The following is a 9,767-nucleotide window of genomic DNA, read 5'->3' as shown; positions in this document are numbered from 1 at the left end:
CTGTGTGTTTGTGCAACTGGGTGATGCCACCAGATTAAAAATCACTGGGTAGGCTGAAGCTCTGTCTGTGGCACTGGATAAGTGCTTTTGGTCTGTGCCTAGCCACAAATGCATTTACTGATGTAAACAGAAAAAAAGATAAATAAGGTAATTTTGTAGGCAGAGCCTCCCAGAAAACAATGCTCAGTACAACAGCTTTTAAAACATGAAATGGTTGAATTACAGGGATGCAATTTCTTCCTGTGGGAAAAGCATTCATTTTCCCATTAAACAGCACAGCTCCTGACCTTGCTTTCTTAATTTTTCAGCTGGCCCTGACTATAAAATGCTGCGTGTAAGCCTTGGTGGAAAGGAATACTCCAGAACCGCCTCACTACAATGTGTTTCCTATCTAGAGTTTTGGTCCAGTTCAGGTGAGTGGATTGGGATGTGTGGAAAGCACTGCTGCAGCTGTCTTTCTCAAGGGGATCAAGCCCTCTAGGCACAAGTACAACAAAACTGAAACACTAGGATTTTTACACAAATTAAGAATATTTTCTCAACTTCAAGCAATGATCACAGTGCCTGGAAATAGTAGAGTGGGCTGGAGGTGCTGATGCCTTTCTGTGTAGTTCAGACAGGCAACTTCGGTACTTCTGCCTACGTAAGTGAAATGATTTGAACCTTCTGTCAATGCCAACACAGACAAAGGTATTCCTCACTCCCTAGAGATGTCTGCAGGAGCTTCTGCAGCATTTTTGGGTTTAAAATCAACTTGCTTTTCATAGAAATCCTAACCTGCATCTCTTCTGCTGTTACCTGTGACTCTTCAGGCCTAGCAGCCACAGGAGTGCTCACCCACGTTCTTAGAATTTCTCTTCCTGTGTTTTTTGGGCTACGCAGGGTAGATGCTAAGAAACAAAGGCAGAGATGCTAGCAGCTGCTCTGGTTTTGCCTTACTGTACTGTTCTTGCCCCACTACTATCACTGTAGCAGCTGGAACAACTGCATTAGAATAATTCTCAAGGAGAAGCCGAGGCCAGACAAAACTTAAGCTCAACACTTAACCTTTGCTGAGCTTGTAAGGAAAAAGAAAAACCCAAACCTGACTGTATTTCGCAGGACAAATGAAATCAGTGTAGCTTGTAGGTATGTGTCCTAAATCCAAATCCCACAGAAAGAAAAAAACCAAAGAAACAAAAGGCAGAGCTACGCCTGTTTCTAATGTACTCACTGGAACAGGCACTACCACAGCAGAATTTGACTGAAGTGCTGCAGATATAATCTTCCTGAGGAGGGTCATGAAGCAATGCAGGCAGTTCAACACAATTGTTTTGGCTGCTCTGTTGAAGACCTGAAGTTCTTCCACTAATGGTGCATTTAGAGCCTCATAGTCTTTCTTTGCCAGCTCCAGCTCTTCACCTGTTGACTTCTGAAGGTAGCTGTTGTAGTCCAACAACTTGTCATAGCGCTTCTGGATGAGCTTCTGTGGGCCTGAAAACAAGGCTTGTAGTGCCGAGAGAGGAGTCAAAACAAGCTTGTCCAGCTGAGCCATCTGGAAGGGTATAAAACAGACCTGCTTACTACTTTATTCATACAGTCCTTCAGACCCACTAACAGTTAAGCCTGATGGCAGCTGATCGAGCAGTCTGTTAGTTACTCTTCACAAGGTATCACAGTATCACTAAGGTTGGAAGAGACCTCAAAGATCATTGAGTCCAACCTGTCACAACAGACCTCACAACTAGACCATGGCACCAAGTGCCACATCCAATCTCCCCTCGAACACCTCCAGAGATGGTGACTCCACCACCTCCCTGGGCAGCCCATTCCCATGACGAATGACTCTCTCGGTGAAGAACTTTCTCCTCACCTCCAGCCTAAACATCCCCTGGCGCAGCTTGAGACTGTGTCCCCTTGTTCTGGTGCTGGTTGCCTAGGAGAAGAGACCAACCCCTTCCTGGCTACAACCATCTTCAGGTAGTTGTAGAGGGCAATGAGGTCACCCCTGAGCCTCCTCTTCTCCAGGGTAAACAATCCCAGCTCCCTCAGCCTCTCCTCATAGGGCTTGTGCTCAAGGCCTCTCCCCAGCCTTGTTGCCCTTCTCTGGACACATTCAAGTGTCTCAATGTCCTTCTTAAACTGAGGGGCCCAGAACTGGACGCAGTACTCAAGGTGCGGCCTAACCAATGCAGAGTACAAGGGCACAATGACTTCCCTGCTCCTGCTGGCCACACTATTCCTAATGCAGGCCAGGATGCCATTGGCCTTCTTGGCCACCTAGGCACACTGCTGGCTCATGTTTAGGCAGCTGTCAATCAGTACCCCCAGGTCCCTCTCTGTTTGGCAGCTCTCCAGCCACTCCGACCCCAGCCTGTAGCTCTGCTTGGGGTTGCCATGGCCAAAGTGCAGCACCCGGCACTTGGTGTTGCTGTCAAAGGCAAAGGAGAGGCAACAGCCCTGTAGCTTAACGTGTCTGCTAAGGGTAATGGTCCCTTGGAGCATGCAGCCTGCAGTAATGCCCTTAGTGTGATACTGCTGTGAGGAAACTGGGCAAGGAAGGGTGAGCTGATCCAATAGAACTGGAATTTCGATAAATGAAAGGCCCATGCCAATATGCAGTCTAGAGGCAATGAGGTCTAGTTAAATGGCAGTCTCATAGCCTTGAACACCATCAAAGCTTTTTTCTTCCCCCCCCTTTTTTTTTTTTCCCTGGAAACAGCTGTAACTCAATTCCTGTTTAAGCAAACACATACAATCACTTGATTTGATTAAATTATGTTATGCTTGTTGGTTTTATCTCTAGTAATCAACAAAATTAGACACCTGGTAAAAAACCCAAAGACTTATTCAGAATTTTTCATTAGTCTCTAATTTTCTCAAGGGATTAATATTGCATGAAATAAAAATTTTTTTTTTGTAAATCACTTGTTCAAATACAGCACAAGGTTGTAGTGAGAGAAACTCATCATCATATTAAAGCTCCTGGATGATCTACGTGAATTAAGTTGTTGGGCTGAATGTGAGACTAAAGGAGCAGCTGTTCCTCTACCCTCCATACCTAGTTTCTATTTTATTTCCACCTTAAAACCTGTCAACCAATTGTTAGAATAGAATAGAATAGAAGAGAAGAGAACAGAATAAACCAGGTTGGAAGAGACCTTCAAGATCATCGCGTCCAACCCATCAACCAATCCAACCCATCTAAACAACTAACCCATGACACCAAGCACCCCATCAAGTCATGTTGATGCATTAAGGGAAAAAAAAAATACCCAAACTGTTGGATCAGATTTCTGGAAGAGGCTATTATGGATTTCTGCTCTAAAGTAGAATGAGAGAAGAAGATATTCATTATTGACATATGCACATAGGAGAAAAACCTGAGCTCATTGCTGACATCTCCATTGAAATGCCATTTCAGGATATCATGCAAAGAACACTATGGGTTGTCCAGTGAGAATAGAGATTCATAGATTTATAGAATGGTTTGGATTATAAAGGACCTTGAAGAAGTTCCAACCACCCTGCCATGGGCAGTGACACCTTCCACTAGACCAGGCTGCTCGAGGCCTCATTCAACCTGGCCTTGAACACCTCCAGGGAGCAGGCATCCATGACCTCTCTGAGCAACCTGTTCCAGTGTCTCACCACCCTCACTGCAAAGAATTTCTTTCTAATCTCTGGTCTAAATCTGCCCTCCTGAAGCTTCAATCCATTCCTTCTTGTCCTATCACAACAAGACCTTGTAAAAAGTCCCTTCCTGGCTTTCTTGTAGGCCGCTTTCAGGGACTGGAAGGCTGCTCTAAGGTCTCCCTTATATCTTATATATAACATCCACTCATCAGGCAACGTCAGAATACAGGTGTTTTTAGAAAACCCTGACACACAGGAGAGAGAATCCTTGTAACCTTGTAAATCCAAGACACAGAAATAAATAGATAATCAGTAGAGATCACTGTGGTTAATAACAATATCCACAGATAGAACAACTAAGTTTAAGATTATCTTTTTTGGTTTTAATTACATTGTTCTTCAGCACAGTAGGGTCATAAACCAACAGGAGTTACAGATTTATTTTCTTCTGAAAAGAAGTTTTCTGTTGTAATTCTTGTGGAATTGCTTATGCTTTTCTTTGATGTTTCTGCAACTGGAGGCTTCTTCCATACTGGGCACACTCAGCACTGCAGTGATAGAGGGGTACTCTTCTGCGCTTGATGCACTCATTCATTGTAAATACATTGAAAATATCCTGCTAATTATTGACATTAATCTTGGAGATTCTTTTCAAATGTGAGGACTTCAAAGGAAAGGAAATCAAACATCTTTCTTCCCTGTTATTATCTGGGAGGATGTGGTCTGTGTCAAAGATCCTTCTGTTTCTGGGCAGATTGTGTTTTCAGTGTTTTGGGAAGGATTGAATGGCTTTATTTTAGTCAGAACAAATCTAGGAAAATATATATAAGAACATTTCTACCTCTGAACTTTTCCAGCTTGTGCAGCTGTCTGAAGAAGCAGCCTGCAGTATTTTGAAGAGACATTTTAGTCTATCTTAAGAGAGCCGGGCATTAGAGCTCATTTGAACCCTGAAAGCAAGAGACGAGTTGAAAAGCTATTACATTATTTTTCAATTGCTTGGGCTATATTCAGATTTGTCATGGTTTCCCTATATGGAGGATAGTAACTTACTTGGGAAGGTAATAAAGCTGAGATTTTCACAGATCTGTGATTCCAGGAGCTAGTAGTTCACTGGCGCAACACAGATCATGAAACTCGCTCTGCAACTACAGGTGTTGGTAGTAACAATAGCAAAGCAAAGATCAGCTGCTCTTGCCTGAAGCCCAGTTTAGCAAGTTTAGCACAGTTTAATTCAAAGCCCAGAATTTAGCTTGAGAAGTTTTCTTTAGGTGTTGCAGGGCAATCACAGTGTGCTTACACATCATTTCATCTTCTTACAGAAACCAAATAAAAAAACCCCAAAACCCCCCAAACAACAAAAAACCACACTCATCTTTCCCAGTGGATTCCTGATTTTTTTGCTCTTTCTGTCCTAGTCTTCCTCACATACTCCTGTTTTCTCACACATAAAGGTAGCTATGTACCACTGGACGCTGCATAAACTTACAAGGTCCTCACAGAGATTTGCAGTGTTGTTCCATTTTTTCAAACAGTCGTTGACTTGGTCATCTTTGTCCTCCAAGATTTCCTGGAGTCTAGCTATGTTCTGTGCAGCCAGATGTATAGAGTCCTAAATGAGAAGATAGCAGGAAGACAAAACTGTATTATGATCTGGTTTAATATACTGCGTTCGCTCGTGCAGACACTGCAATGAAACTGAAGGAATCAAATCTTTTCTATCTCTGTGCAATTTCCAGCCATTCTGGGATGGTTTACTATCTATTCCCAACATAAACTATTGAGGAATCAAGCTGTTAATGTCCAGCTGAAAAAATTGTGCCCCAACCTCATGAATGTCCCAGTGGAAGTTAGCTACTCCTCAGCAAGAAGCCAACTCAACACCCATGTACACTAATGCCACTTTTGGAGTACTAGTAGGACTACAGTGGTATTTTTCAATTACTCTGAATTTTAATCTTAAGGAAATGTGAATCCATTTGGATAAGGAACTTTCAACACCATTCCAGGCAAGAGCCCTTGTCAGCTTAGCCCACTGACCTTCTACTGGTTGCTAAACCAAATGTTTACAAGCAGCTCTGGCCATCTGGCTATTGATCTTACCTACCTTCCAGACAAACTTTGTGTCCAGTTTGGTCAAACTTACACTATGAAGGGCCTCATGCCATGTACAGAGTTGGCAAGTGGCCCATTAGAGGGAAGACTTGCTAAGTTACAAACCACATCTTTGGAGAGGGGGATTAAAGCAAAGACATTTACAGCACTTGAGCACTCTGTGCTAATGCTAGCCCTCAGCACAACCCAGCAACGGGATGAAGGAAGGAGTCCACACACCCAAAAGATGTATTTTTTGGACACTTTATTTAATGTGACTGTAAATTAAATCATCTTTTTTTGGTTTTTTTGAAAAGCAACTGGCATTCCACTGCAGCAGAAGTGCATGACCCACATGACAGCTTCACAGCAGTGACTGGAAGTGGTAACTGTGCCACCAGACAGCACCTTCTTTAGTGTTGCTAACCAGTGGCAGAACTGCACATTAAACTCGTTATGGTTTTCAGCCACAGATTTCAGAACAGCCTGTACCCACCTGTAGATGTTGTGAGGAGAGTGAAATGTTCTTCACACACAGTTTCACAGCCTTCTCTAAACTTCGAAACAACCTTTCTTCCTTATTAAAAGTTTGATCTTTCACCTAAAACAGATGTTTGCACTGTTATTTTGGCAGCCCAAAAGAGAAACATCCAGAGTGCTGCTGAAGAAATCCGATGCCTTCCCTGAACTCCTCCCTTTGAAAACAGAACAGATTTGCCTCTAATTCTTTCAAACCCCAGCTGAAATCCAAGAAAAGGCAAAGGTAAAAGGCAACATGACAGAGAACTTAATTTTTAATCCTCGTGGAAGCAGGGAGATGCTTTACTACAAGCACACCTATGCATGCCAATAAAACTTCTCCTTTTCTGTATAGCGTTGCTGTACTTGAGGAAACAACAGTGGAAATTGTAGGGTGTTTTCCTCTCCTGGCTTTACTTGCCTGGGTGCTTACACGGTTGATGAGGAAGATTTTCCCTAGGCAGGCTGTAGATGGAGCTGTTACCTCTAGAGCAATGCCAGCTCCTCAGCTAGAAACCTCAGCAGCTGGAAATAGGCTTCTACTTCTTTTTTATGCTAGCTGAAAAAAAACCCCAAACCCAAACCCAAACCCAACCAACCCCATCTGAAAATAGATCTATTTCTGTCTACTTTTTTACACGAGGAATCTGAGAAATCTCAAGTCTCATTTTCAGTGGTCTTGCTGTAAGGGTACCATGGTGTGTTTTAGAGATGTGAATTGGCAACTTTATTAGTCTAATTAAGCAGGAGAAGGTTAAATCTGTAACAGATGTATCCTGATTCTAAAATTCATCTCAAATGCTTTAAGCATACTTAAAAAAACAAACCCAAGTAAACATAAAGCAGAAGCTTATACAGAAAGAAAAGAAAAAAAGAAAGAAAGAAAGAAAAAGCACATCTTCTGTTAATCAAATGCAATTCCCTGGTTTTCTCTGATTTTATAGCCATGCTGGTCACCCATTCTGAATACAAAAATTTCCATGGTACAAATAAGCGAGCAGACAAAATAAATGTGGGTAGTGTGCATCAAAGAAAGGAGGAAATCACTGATAAAAAAAAAACAAACCAGGAAAAAAAGTAAAGTCACATCTAGAAAGGCAAGTGGCTTTGTATAATCAACCATGTCATGCAGTGAGGTGCACTGGGTGCCATTTTCAAGGTCAGTTGTAATTGATTTTCTTTGAAGTTTAGATTTAAGCTTTCCTGGAAATGTTTATCCTGCTAGGGTTTGAATTGCAGCCTCAAAATTATGAAGAACTGTCTTGCTTTTGGCCCCCCAACACTCCCCATTGGATTTATCATAGAGGTCTTTGCCTCTAATAGTTTTGATGGCTTTAGGTCCTTGTACAACTAGAGGCAAAACCCCATGGCCTTTCCTAATCAAAAGTATTGCTCATCTTCCTCGGTGGGTTCAGAACCTGTGGAGCGAGACGAACTGAAGACGTTCTCAGCACCAACAATAACTATTGTCACTCTATCTGCAAAGCATCTCAGGCTGAGTGTCACAAAACTATCAGTCACTTCCTCTCTGATGAAGATCAGAAACTGGAGGAACTCTTAGATAAAAAAGAAAAAGGTGGAGAGCACATTAAGTTGTTTTCTATTTCCTTCACAAAGATCTTTCCTGTCTTCTCAAACAGTCAGAAAATGACTTAATAAATGATGCAGGAAAAAAAGCAACACCACAAACCTCACTTCCAGCATGTTTTTAAAAATGCCCAGTGCAAAAGTAGAACTGAAGCTGTCAATGCAAATCTGCAGTTGGATGAGTCAGTACCTGAGGCTCTCCCCTTGTCAGTATTTTCAGATGGCTGGTGACCCTCTTGGATTTCTTGCTAATGGAGTGGATATTCAGCCGGGAAAACTTTTCTTTAAGGGTTTCATCATCATCATTCCTCTTATACTTCAGCACTGCAGACAGAGAATATCATGACACTAACAATCTGTGTTCGCAGGGCTTTTCACAGGACTGGACACACAAATATTTGAGAGTAGACACTTTGATGTCACTTGCTATAATCTTGTGTGAAAACGCCTGGGATGATGAAAACCCTGTTACCAGTGCCAGAAGAGTCGAGTTAGGCAAGTCTGTAAGAAATACTGCTATTACTGCATCTTAATTATTATCAATGTTCACAACTGCATTATGGACAATGAAAAGGGATAGAACATGACTTCTTTCATCATTCATCAGATTGAGGGAGGTTCTCCTCCCCCCTCTACTCTGTCCTAGTGAGGCCCCACCTAGAATATTGCATCCAGTTCTAGGATCTCCAGTTCAGGAGGGACAGGTATCTACTTAAAAGAGTCTATTGGAGGGCTACAAGGAAGGTAAAGGGACTGGAGCACTGCCTTATGAGGAAAGGCTGAGAGACCTGGGGCTTTTTGGTCTGGAGAGGAGAAGACTGAGAGGGAATCTAATAAATGTATATAAATATCTGAGGGCTGGGTGTCAGGAAGGAAGGGGACAGCTCTTCTCACTTGTGCCCTGTGACAGGACAAGGGGCAGTGGATGTAGACTACAGCATAGGAAGTTCCACCTCAACATGAGGAAGAACTTCTTTACTGTAAGGGTCACAGAGCACTGGAACAGGCTTCCCAGAGAGGTTATCGACTCTCCTCTGGTGACTTTCAAGACCCATCCAGATGCATTCCTGTGCAACCTGCATTACATTATATGGTCTTGTTCTGGCAAGGGGGTCAGACTCAAAGATCTCCAGAGGTGCCTTCCAACCCCTAACATCCTGTGATCATTTTCATCTTTCTGGAGATAGCACAGCTGGCTGAGGACAAGTGACATTAAGGCATCTGTTACCTTCTTGAAATCCAGTGTACTACACAACTTAAACCAAATCTGCTTAAGTGATGTGACTGGAGTTGAAACCTCTCTTGTAATTGCCAGCCCAAACCTACAAAGATAGAAGAACTTACTGTGCCTTTTTCTTACCTAAATCTTTCCTTCTTTTAAGTTCATTGATGTTCACATTAATGTTTTTCATAGCAAAAAGGGCATCTTGTAGCACCTTGTGGTCAGGGTGAGAAGCAGGAGTTGAATTCAAGAGTTCACAGAGTAACAAGGGATATTTCATCACCCGTTGGACTGGTTTGATCATCAGGGATCCCATGTCCATTAGATTTGGCTTTCCTCTATAATTTATGTATAAAAAAATAAATCCATCTCATAAGGAGAAACACCTTGAAGACAAAAACTTATTATTTTGGTCTAAGCATTGAAGCTGCTGCCTTTAACGTCCTTCCCTTGGGCTTTCCACAACAGAAAATACCAAAACCAGAGCTGTGCTTTGCACTGAGTCATAGAAGTGAAATTACCACTCAAGTCAAGAAGTAAAATACATCTGTCAGGGAACAGAAGCCATTGTAAATGAAACCCTCCTCTCACCCCCTCAGTGAGAAATGCACACCAGGACTGAGCTTTCTGTATTTGCAGCAACATACCAGACTATTGCTTAGACATTTCCCCTGAAACTATCCCGCTCAGTCTGGGGGTGCATCTGGTACAACTTACACACCACAACACC

General features: G+C 42.5%; 1 protein-coding gene across 1 annotated transcript in view; it reads right to left on the bottom strand.

Annotated features, from left to right (window-relative positions):
* The window catches only part of ARHGEF38 (Rho guanine nucleotide exchange factor 38), a 40,865-nt gene that overhangs the window by 4,858 nt on the left and 26,240 nt on the right, over positions 1–9,767 (bottom strand). Inside the window, exons 6-10 of the mRNA XM_009902253.2 lie at positions 9,176–9,375; positions 8,006–8,139; positions 6,206–6,310; positions 5,105–5,227; positions 1,214–1,534 (exon numbers count right to left, since the gene is read on the bottom strand). Of these exons, the coding sequence (XP_009900555.2) occupies positions 1,214–1,534; positions 5,105–5,227; positions 6,206–6,310; positions 8,006–8,139; positions 9,176–9,375 (883 nt within the window). The remainder of the gene's footprint in view (positions 1–1,213; positions 1,535–5,104; positions 5,228–6,205; positions 6,311–8,005; positions 8,140–9,175; positions 9,376–9,767) is intronic.

This window comes from Dryobates pubescens, chromosome 1 (genome assembly GCF_014839835.1).
Source record: "Dryobates pubescens isolate bDryPub1 chromosome 1, bDryPub1.pri, whole genome shotgun sequence".
Lineage (NCBI taxonomy): Eukaryota > Metazoa > Chordata > Aves > Piciformes > Picidae > Dryobates > Dryobates pubescens.
Note: the sequence above shows the minus strand (reverse complement) of the source record. Positions and strands in the feature narration are given on the sequence as shown.